This window comes from Drosophila persimilis, unplaced genomic scaffold (genome assembly GCF_003286085.1).
Source record: "Drosophila persimilis strain 14011-0111.01,24,50 unplaced genomic scaffold, DperRS2 tig00000780-arrow-arrow-pilon, whole genome shotgun sequence".
In the NCBI taxonomy this organism is placed as follows: domain Eukaryota; kingdom Metazoa; phylum Arthropoda; class Insecta; order Diptera; family Drosophilidae; genus Drosophila; species Drosophila persimilis.
Genome location: NW_020825353.1, coordinates 395,858 through 418,666, shown reverse-complemented (window position 1 = coordinate 418,666; position 22,809 = coordinate 395,858). Strand labels below are relative to the sequence as shown.

General features: G+C 46.6%; 11 protein-coding genes across 20 annotated transcripts; 5 read left to right on the top strand and 6 right to left on the bottom strand.

Annotated features, from left to right (window-relative positions):
* Nucleotides 1-27: 27 nt before the first annotated feature.
* Nucleotides 28-2,926, bottom strand: LOC6602290 (importin subunit alpha-7). Its single transcript, XM_002027313.2, has 6 exons — nucleotides 2,847-2,926; nucleotides 2,129-2,342; nucleotides 1,557-2,068; nucleotides 1,226-1,489; nucleotides 658-1,157; nucleotides 28-598 (listed from the first exon to the last, which is right to left on the bottom strand). The coding sequence occupies exons 2-6, from the start codon at nucleotides 2,315-2,317 to the stop codon at nucleotides 417-419; spliced, it is 1,647 nt and encodes a 548-aa protein (XP_002027349.1). The 5' UTR covers nucleotides 2,318-2,342; nucleotides 2,847-2,926; the 3' UTR covers nucleotides 28-416.
* A 74-nt stretch (nucleotides 2,927-3,000) lies between these two features.
* Nucleotides 3,001-3,275, top strand: LOC113566558 (DNA repair protein SWI5 homolog). The gene has a single exon (XM_026992638.1). It carries the CDS (start codon nucleotides 3,034-3,036, stop codon nucleotides 3,250-3,252), a length of 219 nt encoding a protein of 72 aa, XP_026848439.1. The 5' UTR covers nucleotides 3,001-3,033; the 3' UTR covers nucleotides 3,253-3,275.
* LOC6602289 (coiled-coil domain-containing protein 58) lies at nucleotides 3,257-4,131 on the bottom strand. The gene is made up of 4 exons (XM_002027312.2): nucleotides 4,021-4,131; nucleotides 3,806-3,952; nucleotides 3,622-3,744; nucleotides 3,257-3,551 (listed from the first exon to the last, which is right to left on the bottom strand). The coding sequence occupies exons 1-4, from the start codon at nucleotides 4,054-4,056 to the stop codon at nucleotides 3,447-3,449; spliced, it is 411 nt and encodes a 136-aa protein (XP_002027348.1). The 5' UTR covers nucleotides 4,057-4,131; the 3' UTR covers nucleotides 3,257-3,446.
* Nucleotides 4,132-4,248: 117 nt separating this feature from the next.
* LOC6602288 lies at nucleotides 4,249-5,132 on the top strand. The gene is made up of 2 exons (XM_002027311.2): nucleotides 4,249-4,256; nucleotides 4,314-5,132. Exon 2 carries the CDS (start codon nucleotides 4,332-4,334, stop codon nucleotides 5,016-5,018), a length of 687 nt encoding a protein of 228 aa, XP_002027347.2. The 5' UTR covers nucleotides 4,249-4,256; nucleotides 4,314-4,331; the 3' UTR covers nucleotides 5,019-5,132.
* A 204-nt stretch (nucleotides 5,133-5,336) lies between these two features.
* On the top strand, nucleotides 5,337-6,230 carry LOC6602287. 2 transcript variants are annotated; one of them, XM_026992757.1, is made up of 4 exons: nucleotides 5,337-5,552; nucleotides 5,619-5,821; nucleotides 5,897-6,021; nucleotides 6,072-6,230. In XM_026992757.1, the coding sequence occupies exons 3-4, from the start codon at nucleotides 5,914-5,916 to the stop codon at nucleotides 6,210-6,212; spliced, it is 249 nt and encodes an 82-aa protein (XP_026848558.1). In that variant the 5' UTR covers nucleotides 5,337-5,552; nucleotides 5,619-5,821; nucleotides 5,897-5,913; the 3' UTR covers nucleotides 6,213-6,230. The 2 variants fall into 2 exon arrangements, with proteins under 2 accessions (XP_026848558.1, XP_026848557.1); XM_026992756.1 differs by having other exon boundaries at nucleotides 5,337-5,821.
* A 25-nt stretch (nucleotides 6,231-6,255) lies between these two features.
* LOC6602286 lies at nucleotides 6,256-10,525 on the bottom strand. 4 transcript variants are annotated; one of them, XM_026992755.1, is made up of 8 exons: nucleotides 10,259-10,525; nucleotides 9,965-10,197; nucleotides 8,169-8,328; nucleotides 7,846-8,102; nucleotides 7,656-7,779; nucleotides 7,487-7,595; nucleotides 6,917-7,415; nucleotides 6,256-6,863 (listed from the first exon to the last, which is right to left on the bottom strand). In XM_026992755.1, the coding sequence occupies exons 1-8, from the start codon at nucleotides 10,311-10,313 to the stop codon at nucleotides 6,366-6,368; spliced, it is 1,935 nt and encodes a 644-aa protein (XP_026848556.1). In that variant the 5' UTR covers nucleotides 10,314-10,525; the 3' UTR covers nucleotides 6,256-6,365. The 4 variants fall into 4 exon arrangements, with proteins under 4 accessions (XP_026848556.1, XP_026848554.1, XP_026848553.1 ...); XM_026992753.1 differs by lacking the exons at nucleotides 9,965-10,197; nucleotides 10,259-10,525 and having other exon boundaries at nucleotides 7,846-8,084; nucleotides 8,169-8,297; XM_026992752.1 differs by lacking the exons at nucleotides 8,169-8,328; nucleotides 9,965-10,197; nucleotides 10,259-10,525 and having other exon boundaries at nucleotides 7,656-7,774; nucleotides 7,846-7,893.
* Nucleotides 8,415-10,013, top strand: LOC6602285. Of its 2 annotated transcripts, none has more exons than XM_002027308.2 (3): nucleotides 8,415-8,983; nucleotides 9,070-9,779; nucleotides 9,838-10,013. In XM_002027308.2, the coding sequence occupies exons 1-3, from the start codon at nucleotides 8,455-8,457 to the stop codon at nucleotides 9,943-9,945; spliced, it is 1,347 nt and encodes a 448-aa protein (XP_002027344.1). In that variant the 5' UTR covers nucleotides 8,415-8,454; the 3' UTR covers nucleotides 9,946-10,013. The 2 variants fall into 2 exon arrangements, with proteins under 2 accessions (XP_002027344.1, XP_026848552.1); XM_026992751.1 differs by having other exon boundaries at nucleotides 8,923-8,987.
* A 79-nt stretch (nucleotides 10,526-10,604) lies between the features above and the next one.
* Nucleotides 10,605-15,437, bottom strand: LOC6602329 (sterol regulatory element-binding protein 1). 2 transcript variants are annotated; one of them, XM_026992750.1, is made up of 7 exons: nucleotides 15,269-15,437; nucleotides 13,167-14,722; nucleotides 12,302-13,101; nucleotides 11,848-12,233; nucleotides 11,664-11,790; nucleotides 11,255-11,422; nucleotides 10,605-11,192 (listed from the first exon to the last, which is right to left on the bottom strand). In XM_026992750.1, exons 2-7 carry the CDS (start codon nucleotides 14,701-14,703, stop codon nucleotides 10,827-10,829), a joined length of 3,384 nt encoding a protein of 1,127 aa, XP_026848551.1. In that variant the 5' UTR covers nucleotides 14,704-14,722; nucleotides 15,269-15,437; the 3' UTR covers nucleotides 10,605-10,826. The 2 variants fall into 2 exon arrangements, with proteins under 2 accessions (XP_026848551.1, XP_002027343.1); XM_002027307.2 differs by having other exon boundaries at nucleotides 13,167-14,719.
* Nucleotides 15,438-15,637: 200 nt separating this feature from the next.
* LOC6602327 lies at nucleotides 15,638-17,575 on the bottom strand. The gene has a single exon (XM_002027305.2). It carries the CDS (start codon nucleotides 17,573-17,575, stop codon nucleotides 15,638-15,640), a length of 1,938 nt encoding a protein of 645 aa, XP_002027341.2.
* A 706-nt stretch (nucleotides 17,576-18,281) lies between these two features.
* Nucleotides 18,282-21,401, top strand: LOC6602326 (nuclease-sensitive element-binding protein 1). Of its 3 annotated transcripts, none has more exons than XM_002027304.2 (4): nucleotides 18,282-18,719; nucleotides 19,419-20,132; nucleotides 20,215-20,324; nucleotides 20,704-21,401. In XM_002027304.2, the coding sequence occupies exons 1-4, from the start codon at nucleotides 18,584-18,586 to the stop codon at nucleotides 20,749-20,751; spliced, it is 1,008 nt and encodes a 335-aa protein (XP_002027340.1). In that variant the 5' UTR covers nucleotides 18,282-18,583; the 3' UTR covers nucleotides 20,752-21,401. The 3 variants fall into 3 exon arrangements, with proteins under 3 accessions (XP_002027340.1, XP_026848451.1, XP_026848452.1); XM_026992650.1 differs by having other exon boundaries at nucleotides 19,419-20,150; XM_026992651.1 differs by lacking the exon at nucleotides 20,704-21,401 and having other exon boundaries at nucleotides 19,419-20,150; nucleotides 20,215-20,637.
* Nucleotides 21,402-21,431: 30 nt separating this feature from the next.
* Nucleotides 21,432-22,682, bottom strand: LOC6602325. 2 transcript variants are annotated; one of them, XM_026992648.1, is made up of 2 exons: nucleotides 22,133-22,682; nucleotides 21,432-22,065 (listed from the first exon to the last, which is right to left on the bottom strand). In XM_026992648.1, exons 1-2 carry the CDS (start codon nucleotides 22,640-22,642, stop codon nucleotides 21,706-21,708), a joined length of 870 nt encoding a protein of 289 aa, XP_026848449.1. In that variant the 5' UTR covers nucleotides 22,643-22,682; the 3' UTR covers nucleotides 21,432-21,705. The 2 variants fall into 2 exon arrangements, with proteins under 2 accessions (XP_026848449.1, XP_002027339.1); XM_002027303.2 differs by having other exon boundaries at nucleotides 21,432-22,068; nucleotides 22,133-22,680.
* Between the last annotated feature and the right edge of the window lie 127 nt (nucleotides 22,683-22,809).

Below are 22,809 nucleotides of genomic sequence, written 5' to 3'. Positions count from 1 at the left end.
CATGTATGTATAACAACACCAAGTCAGGGCTCTCAACGTATGAAAAAGTATTTACAAACTGAAATTTGAGAAGGAATAAAATTCCATGGTGGAGTATAATAAACTATGTAGCTATCTAGGGGCAACACTTTCAGGATGGTCCTGGACCAATTGCGTTGGCAAATTAAAAGTAACCATAATCAAAATCAAAATCGAAATCAAAATCATCATGGGAGAGAGTATTCTTAACAAAATCATGAAATGAGCCGACCGCTGACGGACCACCAATTTGACTTAAATGCTAGTAGTGACTGCACTTAGACATGTGCCTGCCTGCCTGCCAGCCTCACTGTGTCGGCTGTTGCTGTCCCCTCTCATCTACCTTTCTGTCGCGTTTTTCTTTGTTTGTCAGTTTGAATATTCATCTTTTGCTGGTACTAAAAATTGAAACCATTATCTGGCATATTCTGCGGATTGAACTCGAACTGTTGATTTCCCGCCACAGGAGCCACACGAGTGTCCTCCTCCTCGTTTCCAAAGTACTGCTCAATGATGTAGAATGATTTGTGATAGATGTCACGGTTCTCATGCGCCTGCAGATACTCGATTTTGTCCAAACCTAAAGGTAAAAGTAAGGCATTAGGATACAATTATGAATTATGAACAAAATGTACTTACCTCCGCACTCTTCGATGGCCATGGCATAAGGATTGGGTCGAACCTGGTACTTTTCGCCCGCTTTAAGTATATTCTCCAGGGCATTGAGCGCCACCTGAACAATGTCCGAATCGATAACAGTGAGGAAATCACACATTGGCGGCACGCAGCCGACCTCCACCAGATAGTTGATCTGCTCGGAGGTGCCACTGCTGGTGGCATTGGTAATGGCCCAGGCGGCCTCTTTGCGCGTCCTGAACTCGGCCGTCTGCATAATGGTCATCAACTGTGGGAATATGTTGGCATTGATAAGGGCCTGAATCTGATCCCGATTGCCAGCGGCAATATTTGATATGGTCCAGCAGGATTCCTTCTTGATCGTCTCCGTCGTCGAGTGGAGCAAGTGGCTAATGCAGGGCAACGCATTGTAGCTCAATATCATTTGAGTCTGTTGATCATCACCGGTCACAATATTACCGACAGCCCTCAAAGCAGCTGTGCTGACATTCTGCTGGGGATGCCTGAAAGACGAATGAGAAGAAGGAGGATAAGCGGTTGAGTTAATCTTATTTGAACCACAAGTACTCACAGTAGCAGTTCGACCAGACGACGAGAAACGCCAGCATCTATGACAGCCTGAATTTTATCATTGGGTCCATCGGACAAATAGCTGATGGCCCAGCATGTGTCGCTGAGTACATCCACATCGGTGTAATCGAGCAGGCGAGCCAGTATGGGCAGACCGTGAACTATTTTAGTGAAGTCCGCTGGCGGACTTTTGCCACGGCACAAATTTGAGAGTGTCCAAACGGCATTCCGGATCATAGTGATACGCTCCGAAGAGCTCAACACTCTGCAAAAAAAGAAAAATGTATATATTGTCTGTTGGAGGACGCCAACAAATGCTCTTCTCTACTCACTGCAACAGGGGCAGCATAATGCCAGAGCTAAGAAGATGGTCACGGCACAAGGGGGAGTCGCCAGCTATGTTGCCCAGAGCCCAAACGGCCTGCTCCTGCACATCGTCGTGGGGGCTGGACAGCAGGTCTATGAATATGGGCACAGCCCCAGCCTCAATGACAATCTTGGTTTGATGCGAGGTACCCGAGGCAATGTTTGTCAGTGTCCAGGCTGCCTCAAACTGCAGAGTGGCATTGCTGTTTTTTCTTAAAAAGGTTACAAACTGGGGAACTATGCCTCTCTGTATGACCTCCTCGATGGGCGGATTTGGATCGCGGGACAACAACTTGCGAAACTTTTGCGTTGCCTCGAGTTGATCGGCCTCCTTTGAGCTGTATAGCATTTTTATCATTTCCTGGTTAATAATCGATTGTTGCGGTCCTGTTCCGGCACCAGCTTCTGCCTGGCCCAATGACTGTGTCCCCATTCCTTGCTGGCCAGTAGTACTGTCCGCAATTTGCATGTCCGTGCTCTGTGATATAAAGTCGTTTAGTGACCATGCAACACAGTAAACCAAATATAGAATGTATACCTGCAACTCGCTGCTGCTGCTGCTCTCCATTCCGGTGGGGGATGAATCCAGCACAACATTGCGACGCTTGAACAATTGCTGCTCACGCTTGGTTTTTCGCAACTGGATGCCAACTTCCTCGCGGCGGCGACGCATTTCTGTCGAGTCCAGTGCGGCATTTTTATACCGCTGTTTATGGGTAGCGGACATGGTGTTGACGTTTCAGTTCACTATGCTGAAAATTTTCATGTGTGGAAAATTATTGAATAATTATTTTACTTTGGAAATGAAAAATAAATGGAAAATATAAAAAACTTTGATACATGTTCGTTAAACGCATATAATGTACATACATATGAACATAAACAGTCAATGAGGTCTGATTTAATCCACACTTTAGTGAAGTGCCAAGCCCTAAAACTCCCTAACTTTTCCTTAGGGCAGGGGTATCTCGGAAAGAGCCCGGATATGACGTTGCTCTCCAAATATTTGATGTGGTGTACTAGTATGTACATTCGCGTTCGATGAACTTTTTAGTTTTTTAAGCAATATGCACAATCACAACACTTTCACATTTATATTGTGTGTATGGCAAAGTGTACATATGTATGCATGCATGTGTTTGTGCGTGGGCTTAGGTCAGAAGCAGGCCGTACTGCACCCACAACTTGCCCAGTCACTCTTTTTGGTAAGTAATAGCACATGCTACGGAATTATTAACAATCAACACTCTCTTTACCTGTCTATGGGAGGGCTTTCTTTGCGAAGAGTAATGGGAAATTTTACGCACGATACGCCACACGTTTTAGCGCACAGAGTTGCCAGATATTCCTGGAATGCACTACAGCTGATGCAATAGATATGATGATATCGATAGCGAGCATTAGTTGAATGGGGCCAAGACTCGCAACTTGAAGGCAAGCATTATGAAAAGTTCGAAAGGAAAAGCCCGTCGAAAGGCCAAAAAGCAAATTAATCGCCCGGACAGTACAAAAGTGGCTCAGCTAAAGCACATTATGAAACTAATGCACGAATACAACAACCTGAAGGATGCGACCCAGCTAGTAATTGGAGCCTTGGCAGCAATGAAGAACGTTTCCATCAGATCCACACATGAAATGTACGATTTGCCAAACAATGAATGAAAAATAAATTGTTTTCGGGTTTATTTATGTATTTCTTTAGCCAATATGCCAAGTGCAAACCAAGTGCTTATAAATGCCACCAGGTCAGTAATGTTTTTTGGGCGATTCCCTTATGGTTTAGACCTAAGATTTAAGCTTAAAACTAATCAAGTCACTGCACTACGTTCAATTGCACTTTGATATTGCGAATCACTCTATTGTCCAGCATGGAAGTAGGACCGGCAGCGTTCATTGAATGCCTTGTACGTCCGCTCTTTGATGATGTCTTCCACATACAGCTCTGATTGCAGCACCCTCAGCTATAGAGCAGATAAACATAATTTCAATTTATAAGCACGCACACCTGTGGGTATTCCATGATGCCTTTACCTTTCGCTGCTCTGCCTTGAACTTGCTGCCCGTATCCACATCACTAGGCTGAGCCTCTTGCTGCTCCCGGAGGTTCTTCAGACTATTCGCCGACAGTGTTATGCAATTGCGTATCTTGTCTTGCTGTTCGATTAAAAAATAAAAATTTAATTGGGGCGATCTAGATCGAAAAGATTTAGATTACCCGAGAGAGGTGCGATTGCTGCAGCTTAGCATACAGGTCGCGGCACGTGTTTTCGCTATCCACCTGGCCCTTGAAAGATTCGGTGGGAAGTGCGTTCAGAGCGTATATAATTTTGTCATCCACATCTCGCATCTTTTTCAGCGCCTCCTGTTAACAGACGAGAACCATGTTAGATGGTGGTATTGAACAACATAATCTCATAATTTGCCACTCACCTGGAAGCCAAGAAAGTCCAAACAATAAGCGGCCATTGAAACTAGGGACCAAAACTAGGTAAAACTGATTTTTTAAATAAAAACAATATTCGATAGATATACTATATAATGCCGGCGCAATGTGCCAGTTGCTGGAGTTGTTGCAGTCTATGGTTCGATTCTATCGTCACTGTGCAAATCGATGTTTATTTAATGTCGATAATTGGTTCTGTGAACACCGCACATCGCTAGCTGGTGTATGTAAAAAAATCATAACAAAATAATTTTAAACAAACCCCAGTAATACCTCGCAGGCTCCAGCAACCGTAACAATGCCAGTTAGGTCCGAAGATATACGAGAAAAAATAGAAAATGGAATCTACAAGCTTGCAGTAAACGACAAAAGCACGCGCAGCACTGTGTGGCGCGTTTACCGAAAAATTGAGAAAGAGGATGGCACAATCCTTGAGAACCTATTGTATTGCACTGGCTGCAAGGGATTAATGTCTTTTACCCACAAATCGACGACAAATCTACGCCGCCACAGGTGCCATCTGCAGTATCTAAAAAAAGCACTTGTCTTCGGATGTAAATCAAGCCCAAAAACACACGAAGGCGAAATCGACACGAGCGAAGAGGAGCACCACTCACCGATGGACGAAACGGAACGGATACCCGCCGTATTAGAGATGGAGGTGAGCAAGGAGGAAAAGCATCAACACCTTGAGGACGAGCTTGAAAAGAAACCCACTGCCGCAGACGTTGCCGCCTTCGCCAGTGCTTGCATCGTCCAGCCTCAGCTCCAGCCCCAGCCCCATCTTCAGAAACAGCCGGACATACCGATGTCCCTCGATGTCACTGAAGCTCAGGAGTCCTCTATATACGCCCAAACATGGTCCCTAGAGTATCGCAAGCTCAGTGAAGACCAGAAGTTCTATGCCAAACGAGCAATTGACGAGATCTTTGTCCTAGGCCGCCTACGGCGCTTGAAATTAAACACCGTGCCCCCAGCTGAGTAAACAGTCATCTCCTTGGGATAATTGTCATTATAAATAGAGGATAATCTGTACATATACAAATTGGTATTAACTAAAAGAAATATTAATAGCGAAAACCGCCATCGGTTCTAAAAATACAAAAAAATCTCGTTCTCTAAGAAGTGGAATGTTATTGGAGAGAAGTCAAAATTTAACTATATTGAAATTTATTTATTGTTTTGGGGGATTTTATGATTTTGAAATATCGATATCTTACGCCGCAAACCATCGATAACAATTTTGTGTTAAACCACTAACTGTCACAAAACAATTGTTTACGTTTATCCAATAAAATTAAAATGGCTAATAGTACCGAAAGCCCCAACCGATCTGTTTAGCAATCTTTTGATGCGGTGGATAATGACGAGCACCTTCCAAATGCCTCGGAGGATAAGGAAAACAAAGAAGACAACATTCCGGAGTCAGTAGCGAACTTTGAAGAAGGTTCATCCGGAGAGGAAGATCAAAACTCGGGGGGCTAACTATGGATGTGGTGCATGTCAATCAGACGAGCTGGTACTTTTATGCTGTTCTGCCTCTTATGTTCATTTTTCTATCAATGCCCGCCTGGCAATTTAACAGTACGGAGAAAAGCTGTGCTTCTGAGAAGCTGCGCGAGATCAAACCCATACAGTCGGAAAGAGTATGAAGGGCTCTACAAAAAGGGATTGAAGGACTGATCAATAAGCGTGACCCGAGACCGAGTGTGTTCCTGTTTCTGCATGCAGATAAGAGCCTAAAGACACTCATTGACAAAATTACCATTGTGGCGTCCGGCTGTTTTGGTATGTTACCTCTGATCACATATGTATGTACATATGTATGCTTGGAACGCTCTCCTTGTCAATTGATACCAACAGGTGAACCTGGGAAGCTTATGCATATGAACATAGATGAATTTGCACCCCCCACTGAAGACAACGGATTTGCCATTGCGCAGTACAAGAAGAAATTTAAAGACGGCAAAGGTGGACCAGAAATAAAGGTACAGTGGAGTAAAAGCTCAACTTGTTAAAAGCTTTGTGGTTTTTACAGATTCCCCCTAGCTCGGACTCGGTGGAACTGGCCAGTAAAACGCTGTTCGAGCTGTGGGGCACGCCTCTCGCAGACTACGAGCTTAATCCCCCAATCACGCCTGTCACCAACCAGGTGCTTCATCTAAACAGCAAGATCTAAGCTCTCGTTTCGGAACTTTTTTTTATGATTTTTTACTTCTGTGTTTACATGGTTGCAAAATTTATTTGGCCTCCACGTCTGGCACGAGCTAAGCAAATCCAAAAAACAAACCAAATTTAACAATTCATTCGTATTAATTTAACCCAAAACTACTTAAGGTACTGGCATTTTCACTTGCTTGTGGTGCCATAGCTCCCCCATAAATGTCAGCAAGCTACATATCAGGCCAAAGCACCAAAGCATGATCAGGCCAATGATGTTGTCGATGCCCAGCTTAACGGGACCGATTTCAAGGTTCAGCCTCTGGGAGGCAAGTATGCGATTCTGCCGATGAGCGTTCATATATTGGGCGGCAATCTTCCACTCCCAGAATTTGTCCAGGCCCGAGGAGATCCAGGCCATAATAAAGTTGTTGTAGGCTTCCAGATGGGGCCACAGTCGTGGCACAAATGCCGCCGTGAGGGCAAAGTATATGTCATCGACCATAAGCTTTAATCGTTCCAATGATTCGTTGGCAATCAACTCTGTATTACCCACGTGCCCATACATCAAGCGCTCCACAACAAATCCCATCTGCTCCGAACGGGCGTAGTCTGAGATCTGGGCGGCATCGGATACACGATAATGCTCCATAAGTCCCAGGAGAACTGGCTAAAACTGACAGATTTTGAATATTTGTAATATTTCCACGACTCAGGACTCACGTCAGCTGACCGCTCATCGATCGTGGCGATCCATGCCTGTGATGTACCAGTCCAGATAAGTTTATGATCATAGAGACGCTGCCGAGAGTCGGGCGCTTCCTCCATAGTGGGCAGAGTCAGAATAGCCGCCAGTCCGCCACTGTAGACGGTCGTCAGAATAATGTCAATCAAGTAGCTGGCCAAGAGAACGGTTCGCAGTGAATTCGAGCTGGTTATATAGCTGGTGCTCTGGTTGACGAATAGTTTTAGCGCACTGCCGAAGCCAAACCGTAGACTTTCGACCCAGGTCTGTGCCCGCGTCCAATGCTCAAAACGACGGGTCAAGCAAAGGCCCAGTATCTCGAGCAGCAGGCAGACCATCACACACAGCCAAAGCATGGGCTGGAATGGTCGTAGAAGCATGGTCCAGCTGATTAAATGATGGGGAGCTGGCACCAGACAGGTGACCCCAGAACGACCAATAAAGTGGGTCATATCCATGAATTGATAAGCTTCATACCTATCCAAAACATTTTAGGAGGGTATGAACTAATATGGATGACAAATACGAATATGGTATGGCAATCCTACCAGAAATACAATCCCCCAATGCCATAGTCGTTCCGTCTATCGAGCACCATTCCTAAAAGACCATAGCCCGTGCCGTTTGAATAGATACCACCCCAGTCGCCCGTCTCAGCTTGGAACAGAATGAATTATTCGTGAGCTTAAGAATACCCTTATGAGTACAATAACCTACTTGTATCAACCTGGATAGTGCAGTTGTGGAGTTCACAGAATAGCATCATCAGACGCACTTCGGTGCCATCGATGAAGACTTCCGTCTTGCCTTGAGCGCGATCGTAAACAGTCGGCTGCCTTTCCTAGCCAATTCGTTTAGAAAAGGTTCTATTGAAAAAAATTCTGTTTTCAAAAATAAATGTACCCACATATTCCAGCAACATGAATGGCTTGTAATTGAAGATTCCAATGACAACTTCACGACCCTGTAGATCCTTCAGCTTTTTGGACATTGTGTTGCCACTTTCCCAAATAATTTCCCTGTTCTGAGCGTCATAGCGTTGCAGTAAATAGAATTCGATCGGTCTGTCGTCAAAGTTTCGCGAGCCCACAAAGCGATTTGTTTTGATGTCAAAGATGCTCGAATTCAGATATGGGGATCTGACCACTAAAACATTGGGTTGATCTTTAATTAATAAATGAAAAGAATGATTTCTTAATGGTAGCCAACAATAGAAATGGTACTCCATACCGTAAAATATGTATCCTCGGAGAATGTCCTTATCCTCCAGTAGCTCATCTGTGTAGGCAAAAATAAACCGATTCCGCAGCGAGCGCCAAATCGAGTAAATGCTGGCATTATAGAAAAACCGAGCAAAATCCGGTATCTGCTCTTGAAATGCTAGAAATGTCTTAAATATGCATTTATAATAGCAAATGGTTTAGTTTCGATTGTCCATAATCAGCTGGTCTGTTATCGATAGCAGGACTATAAATATAATCGAAATTCGGAAATTCGAGAACAAATCCAAATTATAATGGATAAACTAGGACTCGGCTGTCCGTTTTCCTTCCTTGGAGGAAAAGAGGGAAGACCGCAGGGAATCAGACCCAAGCCAGGTATACTCCAGCTAAACTACGACTGTTATTTGGAGATACTTTCGTATCTGAACGCACTCGAGGACCAACTAAATCTGGGCCGCGCCCATCCCCTGTTCCGCCAAGTGCTGGCGAGCCTATTGCCTACGCGCTATAGTAAAATCAATGTGAAGATGCTAAAAACCGTCCAGGACTGGGAATACATGCTGGAACTGTGCGGTTCTAGCGTGGTTCGTTGTGAGGTACCCCACGGTCGCTGGGACGAGTCGTTCACCCACCCATTTCTGGATCTGCTCAGCCAGCACTGTTCGAATCTGCAACAACTTGTGCTGATATTCATGCACTCTGACACGGACACACCGCCCGCGTCGAGGGACAGTAGAGGTGGACACACTACCATTATGCAGTTGCTGATAAAGCTTCCTGGCCTGAGAAACCTGACGCTAATCGATGCTAGAGCGCCTCAGCGTAGGTACTCGTATTATTATTTTCCTGTGCTTGCCAATTGATACACATATATGTATGTACATATATCTAATGCATATCTCATGCAGTTGAACAGTTGCAAAATTTCGGTGAACTGCAAGCCCTAGATGTGGATGGGATTGACGTCAATCTTGCTGAAGAGAATTTCGTGCGGATGTTTCACAACAAGGCGAAATTGTGCCGCCTCTTGTTGAACTTTGGACGAGCCCTGAAACGCTCGTATCAACTGCCCCAATTGGCAGACCATTGTGTCCAACTGGAACATCTAACACTGGAGAACTTTCACTTGAACCTTCCCGATATAGGAGAGTTTAGGTCGCTGAAATCTCTGCGTATGATCTCGCGCTGGATTGGGGAAGTGAACAGCGATTTCTATAAATCCTTGGCCAAACGCTATGCCAATCGCTTGGAGCAGCTGCAGCTCCTGTCTATTCGCGTTGGGCCAGCCCAAGTGCATCACATACTGGCACTTAAGATACTCAAGGCGCTCGAATGCGACAACTGGCCCTCAGAATCTGTGGACAAATTGAGTCAACTAACTGAACTCGAATGCTTGGCCATAGAATGTATTAATCCCATTAAAGGAGTCAATTGTCAGCTTCTGTCTGTCCTAACCAGCTGCTCCAAGCTGTCACATCTGAAGCTGGGCAAGCGCTGGCAGATGACCAGCTCTGAGACGAAACAATTTGTGTCCGATGTTCGAGACGTTCGTATGGAGTCCAAAACGAAGCTATTGCTGACACTTTCGTTCATCAAATTGCCGGAGCATCAAAAAATGGTTCGATTACTTTATAAAAACCATAAATCTTCTGCTTTAAGCCTCTCTACCATTTCAGTTGATTGATCTGTTCACGAATCACAAGCATTTAAGTCTTGGTTTTCATGACGTCTGCCATTACTGTCGGCCAGATACTCACTCCAGGTGCGACACAATTTTTGACTAAGACACAAAAACATATGTACCTCGCAATGGGAATGTTCAATGGCAACCGTCAGCCTTAGTATCCAATCGTTGTAGGCGATACCATTCATCTCAAACTCGCGTCGCCTACTCTCATAATCGTAGACATCATCCTCTACATCTATCCACTTGTGCGAGTCCATAATTATTAGAGGCAGGCTTCCATCCATCTGTACGTCAAATGCAGGATGCCACAAAATGCAGGTGGCATGCGAATCCATAAAATATTTTTGGGCTAAATGGAAACACCGACTTAGAGTACTACCATTTGTTTGCCAAGACACTCAAAAACTCACCCAGAAAATTGAGAACGATTGACCAATAACTTGGTTCGACTAGAATATGAGTCATTATTTCTTTGTTCCTTCGGATTAGATGTTCCTCCGCTTATATATACAAAGATATCTGTTACGAGTATCCATTCTTAATTTCGTATTTATAAAAAATTGTGCAATTGTCAATCAGTATTAATTTTAAATTGTATTTATTTGAGTTGCCATTCGGATGAAGTACCTGAAGAAAGTGCGTCTTACTGGGATTATAAATAATATAGGAGATACTCGGATATAATTATAGGGCTTCCAATTGAGCAGCAGAGTGGCTAATTTCTTAAGTTGTTAAGTGCTGAAGACACGAGACGAGAACTCTTCAAATATTTATTGACATAAATATATGTTTAGTGATTATTGTAAATATTAAACAAATATAATTTTGCAATGCATGTTAAATTACTTTCAGTTACATTCTAGCACAATTAGGAGGGGAAAATGTGGGAAAGGGTCTGCGCAAGGCTCCTTGGTGAAATGTGCAAAAAAAAAATCCACTAACATAGTAAATGTGGGTGTAATTTAATTCTTATTTAAACTAAGCTTTGACGCTGCCAATGCCGCTGCCAAGCGACTTCATTAGTTGGTAGCATTCCTTCAGCTTGCGCTTGTCGCCCACCTTTTCCAGTGTCTTGGCCGCCTCGGCCAGCATGCCAGCACGCTCTCCAGGCGAACTCAACAGGGCTGGTGGCAGATATTTGCATGCGACGTACATGGCTGAGGCGCGCTCTCGTTCCCCACCCTCAAAGTTCTGATGCCGCCGATCCTTGCTGCCACAGAATATGGATGAATGGGCATAGCGCGAGCGTAGACTCCTATCCAACAGTTGCTGAGTGGGACAGGGCGAGGCACCGGCCATGAGACGACAAACGGCCTCATACAAATAAATTCTCGATTGGGCGTTCTGCAAAATTATGGATTTTGGGACATTTTGTGCTGATCAGAATATTTAATTTAAGCGCTTACTGGTATATTCTCAACAATGCTTCGCAAGGAATTCAATCCGGCTTGGAACTTTTCGAGCACTTCGCCAGGCACTTGATAGTAACCATCATCCTCGACATTCATATGCTCTAGCTCCCACAAAGCAGTCAGCGTCTCCAGAAGCCAATCGCAGGTGAGCAGTTGGAATAGCTGGAATTGGATCGGAATCAGAACAGAAATAATGAGCGACGATCTATCACCGGGGCAGGGACTGAAACTGGACCAGCGACATTGGACGGCGTTGATTTATGAAATGCACAGAGCTTGCACTGCAGTTGTATTGCCTGAAATCAAGATGGACAGACAATGCGACTACAATGCACCTGCGTGTCATCTCCGGGAGTGTTTGGTTTGGTTTTTTGATCAAATGCAGATTGTTACACTCTCTCACCAGCTGAATGCCTTTGGCATTGGTGATCCGGTTGACGGTCAAGCATTCCTGCAGCTGTGCACTGGCGTCATCGCACAAACTGTTGATCGATCTCTTAAGCCGTTTGTCGGGAGTGTTGCCATTGTTCCTGCATGAAAATGTTGCAGATTCTTAGTTCTCCCTGGAAGTATTCACACACACTTACATGAGCAATAGCATCTTGGCACCGAGCGCCGCATGAAGGGCTTTGGGCAGATGATTGGTGTCGTTATTTGGTTCCAGCTGCACGGGAATCTGCTTGATGCTGTCGTATAGTTGTTCCGCCAGTGTGTCCTCGCCAAGGAGCCAGTGCACGGCAATTTCCAAGATGTTTGCCCACCAAACGACATTTGTATCGCGTTCGTCCTCGTCGGCCCAGAGGGTTTCCCTCAGCAGGGAGGTATACTTGAGGACATTGCTGACTATGGTGCCGCTGTGCTGTTGCTGCTGCAGTTCCACTTCACCGCCGGCAGTGGGAAGTCCTGCCGCCGACTTGTGGCCAGCTCCCACGAGACACTCAATGGCCTTAAACAGTAGATGCTCCCTATATTGCTGTTAACGAAAGATTCGGATATACATAGACAGAGAATACAGATCGAGTAGCGAGAGTAACCACCCACCTTGATAACATAGGCAGCAGGATCACAGGCGTTTCGTAGCCTGGTGAAAAAGCCATCTTGTTCGCCAGAGTCGCTTAGATCGTAGCTAAAGTCATGGGTGCTGCAATAACGGAAGCCATAGGCACTAAAGGCCCAGCGCAGTTCCTGCGTCTGTTCGGCAGCCCGAGTCCGGCCGCACTCCTGTCGCGCCCTTCCCATGTAGTAGAGGGCAAAAAGTGACTGCAGCCATTTGGGTGCACTGCGCTTCATACGGAGAGCGGTCATAACATGTATGCAGATCGTCTCGCGCGGCGTCAATAGATTGTGTGCCACCTCGGCCATATTGCTGGCATAGAGGGCCATCATTATGCCATTGCCGTCCGTGCCGTTACCATGTCCAGTCAGATGCAATTGATTGAGGCGATTAAAGAGCAAGGACAGCTCTCGGGCCGAGGACAGAGCCTGTTTCCGGTTGGCAGCCTTGCAAAAGAGGCCTCCGGTGCGACGCGATAGCACACGGCCCAGCCATAGTCTGTGGAAGATGAACCGCAAGAACTGCCAGGTGGTCTGCAAATAGCACTCCAAGCGTGTCGCCGGCAGGCTCAGCCCGAACATGTGCAGGCAGTTTAGATAGCCGGCATAGGCCTGGGCTCCCTGACCCGCGGCAAAGTCTGCCTCCGCTCGCTGCTTGTGCTGCCAGTAGGCATCCGTCTGAGCATCCAACTGGGGATCACCGTACACCAAGAGCTTCACCAGGCAACCCAACATGAGCGTTAAATTCAGTAGCCATAGCCAGGAGCTGTGCTGCCAGCCGGCATAGCCTGCCGCATAAAGGAAAACATCAATTAGAATAAGACAGTCAGAGGCTGAGAGAAAGAAAACTCACCACCATCCATATCGTAGGAAAGAATCATGCGCCTTTGACGGCTCAGCTCCCCTCCAAGGTTATCCTCATCTTGGTTTCCGCCGTGGAGAAAACTCTTGAAGGGATTCACTGCCAGAATCGCGAACATAAACATGCAGAGCCCCAAGCGCGAGTGGGTGGCCATGCCCCGCATAGAGCTTGGCACCACCAGAAGATCATCCTTGCTGCAGTTGCTGTCGCCGCCACTGCTGCAGCTGGCGGTGGATCCTCCGTATGGTGAGGGCGGCAGGGAAATGTCCGAGTGCAGAGGTGAGAGGGAGGGATCGGAGACATCGCTACGCGGCGGAGTTAGTCCAGCATCTGTGGTAGATGTCAGTGAGCTCTCGCGACGCTTCTTCGAGCCACCACGGACGGGCCATGGTCGCGTTTCCCGCTGAAGTAGATCCTTCACTTGGGAGCCATCGCGAGCCATCAACTCCCGCTGCAAACGCTGCAGCTCTGACTTTAGCTCGCTCGTCTGACGCTGCAGATCTCGTATCTTGTCAATGGATTTGCGCAGCACGGCCGACTTGTTCAGCTTGGCCTGATCCCCCACCACTAGATTCTTTAGTTCGGTGATCTTGTCGTTGATCGAAGTGCGGTAACGACGCTCGATCGCATTGTGGGCCGAACGCTTCACTTCTTTCACCTTGGGCTGTACCCTATTGATGGGCACTTTACCGGCCACCGATTGATTGGCGGCTTCGGTGGCTGGAGACGGTGCCAAAAGTACTCTCCCCTTGCTAGGTCTGCTCCCGTTGCCGTTGCTCGGTGCAATGGGCGGTGAGGGCTTGGGACTGGTCACAGTTGTGGCCATGGTCTTCTCTAGCAGAACCGTCATAGGTTGCTCTGCGGTCGTCAAAATCGTCGGATTAGTGGTGATGGGCTGAGTATACATGATGAAAGGTTGTGCTATTGGTTGCGTGACCAATGGCAATGGGGAAGGGGCCTGGACCTGGATTCTTTGCGGAGTCGACTCGGCTGGTGGCGTGGGCGGTGAAGAAGTCTGGTAAACATAGCCACTGGGCAGGGGGGAGGTGTAGAGTGGGGTATTTGGCGGTAGCCTAGTGGCATCCATGTGGTGTATAGTAGTGGTAGGCTGGGCAGCCTTAAGGACCAGCTGCTGCGGCTGCTGCGGCGTTTGAGGTTGCTGCTGCTGCGGCGGCTGAGGCTGTTGCTGAAGTAAATTATAGCTGGCGGTCATCAGAGGATCCGCTTTGTAGAAGGGAAGTTGTAGCTCCTCCTTGATGTGCACTGGCGAAGAGTGCTCGCTTTTAACATGCAGCGGTTGTTGCTGCAATGGCTGCTGCTGCTGTGGCTGCACCATGGGCTGAGGCTCATCCATTCGCAGAATATTCTCGTACATTTGCGCCTGTTCCAGGTCCATTTCGTTGAGGAAATTATCCAACATGTCCGGGTGCAAAACTTCGTTGATCATGTCGAAGGCATCGTCCTCTTTGAACAGGTCCAGGGACTCATCCACGGGGCCGGACATGAAGTCCATGCTATTATGATCCATATCAGATTTTCTTCTGCTGCTGAAAACATCAACAATATTGTGTAATTAATATAAACACACGTCTCGTCTCTCGGATTGTTTATCAAATTTCTAAGCGGCGCAATTACAAATTTTAGCAACAATACAACAGTGGTTCCGTACTCATTTGCAGGTGGTGAAAACTCTAGAGATATGTATGGCTACCACTGTATAAAGGTGTATATGTAGGAGTGTAAATATAAATGCTTTTCATTATGAATTAATGTGAGGAGTAGTCATTGTGCCCCGATCGGTTAAGTTTAAGTCCCGTATTTTACAAGCTTTGCAGCTTTTTCAGCACTGCTGAGGACACTGTGCCCAGAGAGGAACACATAAACGAGCGGGAAAGCATGCAAAAGCGCTCTCGACCAATCAGAGCGCTCGAATGGATCATACGATGTGACTGTGACGACGCCACCTTTGACTCTTGCCGCTCTAGTGGAACATTTTTAGTGGAATATTCTCCAATTGTTTGATTTACGTTGATGAATTTTTCACTTGGCTACCACGACTCAATCCTTGTCATTGAATATCTTATAATTTTAACCTTTTAACTATTCTGAAGTTCACTTTTGCTTTGATTTTTCCATAACTACCGCTGTAGCTTCGGATACACTGAGGAATTGTTAGTCTCCACTAGATAAGGTTCATGTTGATGCTTGTTGGTGCTTTGTGATGCTCTTTGCATGCGTTGCTATATTTTTGATTGATTAATAAACAAATGCAGTTCTGTTTGCAGCGACCGAAATACGTTTTGCGCTTTTAAGCTATTATCAGCTGTTGTGAAGAGTGTTGCCGGACACGAAAAATATATGCATTAATAGTATCGATATGCTAAACATGCAACTCAGAAAAATAAAATCGGTGTTGGACATCGATACATAATTTGAGTATTTCGTTACAAATGTAGTTTGGATTATACGGTTTCTGTTAATCCTGCAGTTTGTTTTTTCCAAAAAAAATAGCCATGCTCCAGCACAAAGCCCAAGCTGCTCAATGCAATTCCCAGCGACCACAAATAGAAAGCCCCCTGCAATACATCCAACGTTAGAACCACATGTTTCTTTCGGCGATTGCCTACGGCGTCAGATACAGCAGGATCCGTATCCGTTTGGTCGCCCAACTCCTCATAAAACTCCTCTGCATTGGGCGATGTCCCATCCCTAGTAATCAAGTCCATTTGGCGCCAATGCTCGTAGAATCCGTGCTCATGAAAGCTCGTGTACAGGGATTGAAATTTGTAAAGGAATGGCGATCCCAGCGGCATAATATATGTGCACAGCATGGATCTGAGGTACTCCTTAACAATGTGATAGGAGGGACGATCCGTCTGGGCATTGTAGGTGAGGGCCAGAAAGTCCCTCGCATGGAAGTCCCTCATTATAAAAGCGGATCGCCTATCCTTGCGACTCACTATCAGCTGGTAATAGGAGGTGGTGAGTTCCAATGGTAGTTGCCTGCTCCTACTGGTTAGCAAGTCGTAGTGGCGCTCCGACAGTGTGGACTTGACCGCATCGAAGAGGGTGGTCACCGCATAGATGCGCACATTGAGGCGAGAAAGTCCGTCCAAATTATCCAGCTGCGCCTCGTATGTGGGCCGGACAAAGCCGCTCTCCAGCTTGGCAAAGTAAATGGTTGTCACGACATAGCTGAAGAGAATCCAACACATGAGGAAGGCCCGCATCGAGCTGATCTGCGAGAATCTTTCGACAGGTTCCCCCAAATGGGTTTTGCCAAACGTCTCGACGATCTCATACCAACGAGCGAAGGTGAATCCCCGCCCCATCTCCCATCTCCGTGGCACGCACTTCTGCAATCGTTGCAACAGCCAGAAGAAAAGCACAACCAGCAGGAAGTTGGCCAACAGAAGATGCCACACGGACCGACGAAAGACCCGCAGAAAGATCAGGTACTCCGGCTGAATGTCCGACGCTGGCACCACCAGGTAAAGCATCCTCCGCGTGTGTGGATATAGCACCTCCACCTGCGGCCACATGCAGTCCAGGACAAAGCGTGAGTTGGGCCCAAAGTGCGTCTTGCCGCTGATGAGATCTCTGACCACGCCGGTAACGCTTCCATTGGGAAGGCAGCGTCCGTAGGACTCGTTATCATCGGGCAGGACGTAGGTTACATTGGCGTTTAGGATCTGTGCGGCCACGCGGGCTGCCACGCCATCGACTGCCCTGTATCCGTATCTGGCCACCGGTGGTATCGGTATAGCCATCAAAGGATCCGTGAACATAGAGTAGCGCAGCTCGAATCCCCGCAGATCCCTCAGCTTGTCGGAGTAGCTTGCAGCGTGGTCGCGGTGCCGCATCACCCGAAGCCCACCCTCGGGAAAGGGGTCAAAATCAAAGATTCCGTCATCCACTCGAGTGATCGCCAGCCCAAACAGCAACTGCTTCGCCCAGCATCCAGAGAAGAGGGAATGCAGCTGCTCAAGATTGGCGCCGGGCCACAGGAAGATATATTTGTGGAGGTGCCTGCGAGGCTGTCGCGGATTTAGCATATCGATTATACGACGTACTAGGCCATCCCCATCGCGGCCTGCGGGAATATGAAAGATGCTCATGCTGTCTGTCCGACGCAAGGGCTCCAGTTCGTGGCTCTCAATGTCGCGCGTCACTGTGCCCACTTGACTGCCCACACATCGATGCAGCTCCAGCTCCAGAGACAAATGATCGGGTGTGCCGGCACCTAAGCAACTCACACATCGATATATGTAGGTGACCTGCGTGGCTTGCTGGATGACGATTTGGCAGCTCATCCTAGCCAGCCTCCATTCTGCAGATAAAGAATGGGAGGCCACACAAATTATTGGCAGCAGCAGTAAAACGACCGGTGACTCCACCATGGCAAAGCCAACTGTCGGAGCCAAAGTCAACGCTTTACGAAAGTCCTTGGCTCCCTGGGGAATCGTATCCCAATTAGGATTGCGTGAGGCCTTAATTAAACGCTACGCTGCGGATTACCACTAAAATAAGAGTTTGATTATGCCGTCATATACGTACATATCTTGATTGGAATTACCCATTTCGACTACTGTTTGATTCTAACAAGAATTGTAAACAAAATAGAATTGGGTAATTTCTGGTAAACATTTAATTCAAATAAGCTTAGGTAATTTGTTGGTTCCACGCAACAGGCTGATTGGCTCTCATGCCAATCTAATGTATACATTTTCATACCTCTATGATCACTTTTTGATTTTATGCCGGAAAAATTATATTTTGAACCATAGTTGCTTTCGCTTTTTTTTTAAATAAAGAACCGCCGAGTTCGTTCCATCTCAAAAATACCGATTTTTTTTGCAACAGCTACCCTGTGTATCGATAAGTAGAATTGCAGGAATATCTGACTAATCTAACGACGTGAAACAACAGAAAAATTATGCTGATTTTTTTAGCATTCCGAAAAGTAGCGCTGTTCATTATACATCTCAAAAAACCACGTACAAATATATTATCAAAAAATAAATATATATCGATATTGTGTATCAATATATATCTAACAGCCCTAGTTTGCTGTCATTGTCACTTCCGCTTGCGAACAAAATACGGCAAAGAAAAACCCTGCGAGTGGCGAGTGTTTTAAGATCACACTCAAAAATAACATCAAAAAGTGGTAGTGGTAGTTGAAAGAGTGCCACAACTGACCAGCAACAACAACACCAACGACAAGCACAGACCATCAGTCCCAAAAACAATAAGCAGAGAAGAATAAAGTTGCGGCTTTTGAGCTTCGCATCACATAGTCAAGAAAAACTTGGCTGACACCTCAAAAGCGGTAGCAGCTTATTTTTCTTCCTTTTATTTTTGGAAGCGCGTGTTCGTCGAGTGCGGGTGAGAAGAACAACGAAAAAATGGCAGACTCTGAGAACAAACCGCAGCAGCTGCTGCCCATTGAACAACAGCAGCCGCTGGCCGAGGAGGAACAGCAGGAGGACGATGGCCAGCAGGGAGAAGGCAAGCCAGCTCCGCCGCCGAAGGAAATTATTGGTAAGAGCAAACGTAAATGGATTTGCATTTCATTCATACGCAAACACATGGCGACCGCTAGTTCTACCAAAATAGCAATGAAAGGAATGAAAAAGTAAAATGTGCGTGTGTGTACACATATAGAGTTTTTTTTGCGTGTATGTGTGTGTTTGTGTCTTAAAATATACGCACGACGGCCATTTTGTATAGCAAGGCACATACATATGAACGTTCACCGGTTCACCGCCCGCCGCCTCATGAAAATCGGCCCCGGCCCCGTCCGTGGCCCGGCCGCAAAGAAACGAAATGAAAACTTTGCCTTTTGCCGGTGTTGCCCACCCCCGTACGTTTGGTCTGCCCCTGCGTGGTCCCCCGCACCTAAAATTCGAGCAACCCAATTTGTTGGTCCTCTACGTTATCTGCGCGCGCGCACGTCGATGAGAGTGAGAAAGATATAGAGAGGGAGAAAGACATTGAGAATATGTTCATGTGTGTGTGTTCATTGTTTTGGTAAATTTATTTGTATACACTGCCGCAGACGCGACACACACACATAACATACGCACCGCAGAGTGGCATGTGCTTGAATCGCGTATTGGAAATTAAATGCATTTTTAAGGCGCCAGCAATCCATATGTAACCCACTATTCATGCTTCCATTCCATTTCGCCTCGAATGGCAGCAAAACCAACAATGACGTTTCTAACCTCACAATTGCAGCGACCAAAGTGACCGGCACCGTCAAATGGTTCAACGTGAAGAGCGGTTACGGTTTCATCAACCGGAATGACACCAAAGAGGACGTCTTCGTGCACCAGAGCGCCATTGCCCGCAACAATCCGAAAAAGGCTGTCCGCTCGGTGGGCGATGGAGAGGTGGTCGAGTTCGATGTCGTTATTGGCGAGAAAGGCAACGAGGCGGCCAATGTTACCGGTCCGTCTGGAGAGCCTGTGCGCGGCAGCCAGTTTGCTGCGGACAAGCGTCGCAACTTCCGGCCCTGGATGAAGAAGAACACCCGTCGCAAGGATGTCGAGGAGGGGGATGAGATGGAGTCCCCAGACCAGCAGCAGCAGCAGCCCCTTGATGGACAACAGCAGCTGCAGTCCGGACCCCGCCAGCCCCGCCAAAACTATCGTCGCGGGCCAAGCGGACCCCCCGGTGGACCTCGCGGCGTTCCCCGTGGTCCAGGCGGACCCCCTGGTGGACCCAGGCGCTACAACAACTACTACCCGCGTCAGCAGCGTCGCGGTTTGGGCGGCGGTGATGGCAGCAGTGCCGATCCTGGTGTTCACGACCAGAATCCCGAGGGTCTGCAGCGCGGCGGAGAAGGCCCTCGTCGCGGTGCCGGCGGCCCCGGCGGACCCCAGAGACGCTTCTTCCGACGCAACTACAATAACGGGCCACCACCACCACGACGCGATGGCGGGGAGTACAGTGAGTACACTGCACCAAGTAATTCCAACAAGCATCCCATTTTCTTTTCCTTTTTTAACTTTTCGCTTTGCCCTTGTTGCAGTTCAAGGCCAGGGCCCGCCGCGCCAGCAGCAGCCGCGCCCCCGTCGCCAGAATCGGAAGCCGAATGGTCCTGGCGGTGGTCTGGAGCAGCAGCAGCAGCAGCCACAGCAGGTAATGAACTAATCACCACTGACACAAATAGAAAACATCGCCAAAGCAACATCCAACCGTAACAACAAAAAAGAACAACCACTAATCAGCATGGCGGCAGCAACAACAACAGCAACAAATACTACTTGGTGTCGGCAACATAGAAATAGAAACACTCCCACTCCACACACAACTAACTAAAATGCATTCATAATTAACCACTAAAACATCAGAGGGAAAACGAATAATTGTAATACTTAACATAAGAGGCTTTGGGTCTAACAACATGAATGTAACAAAACCAAACAAATAACAGCTCTTCATGTTCCATATACCATGATTTGTTTTAAGTTGATTTCTTATGATTTACCCCCTACCATCATCCGCGAATCCTATACAGAACGGCGCTCAGGAGGTGCAGAATACTACAACAGAAAGTACTGCATAGATCCAGACAACAAGAAGAACACCATCAACACCACCAGAAGCAGCAGCAACAGCAGAAACATGCAACAAAACCCACTCAAAAAAAAAAAAAAAAAAAAACATCAAGTGCTGCAGACTCTGCAGATAAGAGCAACAACAAACTGGGCCGTAGCGTATATTTCTTTCGTTTGCTTTGCTTTCCGTTTTGTAGGGAAACTCTCATACACCCCCATCTCATACAATAGCAAAGAGGAATAATTTCAAATTCAAATTTAGAACCCCGAAAATCTGCAAAACAAATTGAAGTGTATTATAGTAAGCAATAAATTCAAATACGCCCAGAAATTCTCAGAAAAGAGAGGTCAACAAACATGAAAATAACATTTTAAATTATTTCACAAAAGTTATTTTGAACCCTTTACCACTCGAACAAGCACACTACCATTCACCCTCATTCACGGCTCACGCAAGTTGAAAACCGTCTAATTAACATAACTGTAACTGAAAATATCGAAAGAGGGGCGAAACGTAACAGCAGAGCAGAGCAAACAAGAGAATCATGTAATTCACAGCAAACTTCATAAAGAAACTGAGAAAAGAGCAAAAGCGAAAAATCTACATACAACAAATGCAAAATGGCAACAAAGGAAAAGTAAAAAAAAACTTTAAAAACATATTGGAAAAAATAAAAAAATTGAAAAACACATTTTTAAGTTGAGTTTATTTATGAGACTAACACATTTGTTACCTTTGTATAAACATTCTTTTGGTCTGCCTATCTTAAGATTTATTATCTTTGATACGAACAATATCCCCTCCCATCCATCCCCTTAACAATACCCAGCTAGGATTTTAAATCGAATGACTATTGTGTCTATGTCTGTCACAGGAACGAACAATCTTCAAGTGTATGGAAAGCTACGATTATGGTGTACTGTACTAGTTTAGGCAGAAACTGGCTCTAAAGTTTTGAATTTTACAAGTTTGTCGTCAGCGAGGTGACGGTGGATATATTCAATTTCTCCAGGCGACCCAGCACGAGCAGCTCATCTATGGAGCGCTTGGCATAGAACTTTTGGTCCTCGCTTAGCTTGAGGAATGCATGAGCCCAGGAACGTGCGTAGCTTTCGGCCTCGGATAGGGCACTGGGGTCGATCTGGATGCATTTCGTTGCGTTTGGCTCGAGCGTCCCTCGTTGAAACTCTTCTAGAATGACTGGGCTTTCCAGAACAATGGGGCTCTGTTGCTCCGTTTCGCCCGAACAGGATTCCTCAGAAAATAGTTTGAGCAGCGGACGCGTATCGGTGGAGCTCATTCCCAGATCTACCTTCGGTCGCTGCTGCGGAGCAGAGAAAATGTCACTTTGGTCATCTGCAGCTCAAAATTGTTTATCATTAACTTACGTTCGCAAATTCTTCGACGGGATCTGGCTCGTCAAGATGGTTTATTTCGTCGTCCATCTCATACTGTCTTTTGGGGGTCATCTTATTATCATAGAACGCCTCGTATTGGTCGGCGTATGTCCGATGACGGTTTGCTCTTGTGGATTCCACCGTGCTCGGTACCCTTTCGTTGTCGGTACGATTTGCGGGGCTCTCCGAGTCGGTGACAGGACTTGGCGCATCGTCGGCAGAAATATTTCCGTTTTGCTTCAGGTAGCGGACATGACATTTGTGGATACGTAGATTAGATGTGGTTCCTCCGGTGGACTGCATTACCCGCTTGCAACCCACACAATAATAGCGCCATTTCAGCCTTGATCCGTCGGAACGGAGAATCTCCCGATATACGTTCCAAACTGAGCTACGCTTTTTCTTTTTCTGCAAAACGTATTCGCCTGTGTTAATTTTTAGCAATATGTCCAGCTGGGACTCTTTGCACTTTTCTTCTTCGAGAGAACTTATGACAAACATCTTTTGTTTCTCAGTGTGGCGACGGCGCTATCGGCCCTAGATGGCAGCCCTCACCAGCCCAGGGATGGAGATATACTAAACATCTTTGGGTTCTGCATCGAACGTCGAGCGGTTGACAAGTTGACAGCCCTCACAGACCAGGGCTTCAGGCTAATTAATAAATAATG

Bases quoted from the DNA above. Each gene is read 5' to 3' on its own strand.
- LOC6602290 (XM_002027313.2), bottom strand. From the start codon at position 2,317: ATGTCCGCTACCCATAAACAGCGGTATAAAAATGCCGCACTGGACTCG. The intron at 1,490-1,556 runs GTGAGTAGAGAA...CTTTTTTTGCAG, and splicing joins ATTATGCTGCCCCTGTTGCA to AGTGTTGAGCTCTTCGGAGC. The intron at 1,158-1,225 runs GTGAGTACTTGT...TTCGTCTTTCAG, and splicing joins CGTCTGGTCGAACTGCTACT to GCATCCCCAGCAGAATGTCA.
- LOC113566558 (XM_026992638.1), top strand. From the start codon at position 3,034: ATGAAAAGTTCGAAAGGAAAAGCCCGTCGAAAGGCCAAAAAGCAAATT.
- LOC6602289 (XM_002027312.2), bottom strand. From the start codon at position 4,056: ATGGCCGCTTATTGTTTGGACTTTCTTGGCTTCCAG. The intron at 3,953-4,020 runs GTGAGTGGCAAA...GTCTGTTAACAG, and splicing joins TGGACTTTCTTGGCTTCCAG to GAGGCGCTGAAAAAGATGCG. The intron at 3,552-3,621 runs GTAAAGGCATCA...TCTGCTCTATAG, and splicing joins TCAAGGCAGAGCAGCGAAAG to CTGAGGGTGCTGCAATCAGA.
- LOC6602288 (XM_002027311.2), top strand. From the start codon at position 4,332: ATGCCAGTTAGGTCCGAAGATATACGAGAAAAAATAGAAAATGGAATC.
- LOC6602287 (XM_026992757.1), top strand. From the start codon at position 5,914: ATGCATATGAACATAGATGAATTTGCACCCCCCACTGAAGACAACGGA. The intron at 6,022-6,071 runs GTACAGTGGAGT...TGGTTTTTACAG, and splicing joins AAGGTGGACCAGAAATAAAG to ATTCCCCCTAGCTCGGACTC.
- LOC6602285 (XM_002027308.2), top strand. From the start codon at position 8,455: ATGGATAAACTAGGACTCGGCTGTCCGTTTTCCTTCCTTGGAGGAAAA. The intron at 8,984-9,069 runs GTAGGTACTCGT...TATCTCATGCAG, and splicing joins CGATGCTAGAGCGCCTCAGC to TTGAACAGTTGCAAAATTTC. The intron at 9,780-9,837 runs GTTCGATTACTT...CTACCATTTCAG, and splicing joins TGCCGGAGCATCAAAAAATG to TTGATTGATCTGTTCACGAA.
- LOC6602286 (XM_026992755.1), bottom strand. From the start codon at position 10,313: ATGACTCATATTCTAGTCGAACCAAGTTATTGGTCAATCGTTCTCAAT. The intron at 7,780-7,845 runs GTGGGTACATTT...CGAATTGGCTAG, and splicing joins CATTCATGTTGCTGGAATAT to GAAAGGCAGCCGACTGTTTA. The intron at 6,864-6,916 runs GTGAGTCCTGAG...TGTCAGTTTTAG, and splicing joins TCGATGAGCGGTCAGCTGAC to CCAGTTCTCCTGGGACTTAT.
- LOC6602329 (XM_026992750.1), bottom strand. From the start codon at position 14,703: ATGGATCATAATAGCATGGACTTCATGTCCGGCCCCGTGGATGAGTCC. The intron at 12,234-12,301 runs GTGGGTGGTTAC...TTTCGTTAACAG, and splicing joins CTGCTGCCTATGTTATCAAG to CAATATAGGGAGCATCTACT. The intron at 11,193-11,254 runs GTAAGCGCTTAA...ATAATTTTGCAG, and splicing joins GCATTGTTGAGAATATACCA to AACGCCCAATCGAGAATTTA.
- LOC6602327 (XM_002027305.2), bottom strand. From the start codon at position 17,575: ATGGTGGAGTCACCGGTCGTTTTACTGCTGCTGCCAATAATTTGTGTG.
- LOC6602326 (XM_026992650.1), top strand. From the start codon at position 18,584: ATGGCAGACTCTGAGAACAAACCGCAGCAGCTGCTGCCCATTGAACAA. The intron at 18,720-19,418 runs GTAAGAGCAAAC...TCACAATTGCAG, and splicing joins GCCGCCGAAGGAAATTATTG to CGACCAAAGTGACCGGCACC. The intron at 20,325-20,703 runs GTAATGAACTAA...AATCCTATACAG, and splicing joins AGCAGCAGCAGCCACAGCAG to AACGGCGCTCAGGAGGTGCA.
- LOC6602325 (XM_002027303.2), bottom strand. From the start codon at position 22,642: ATGTTTGTCATAAGTTCTCTCGAAGAAGAAAAGTGCAAAGAGTCCCAG. The intron at 22,069-22,132 runs GTAAGTTAATGA...TCTGCTCCGCAG, and splicing joins CCGTCGAAGAATTTGCGAAC to CAGCGACCGAAGGTAGATCT.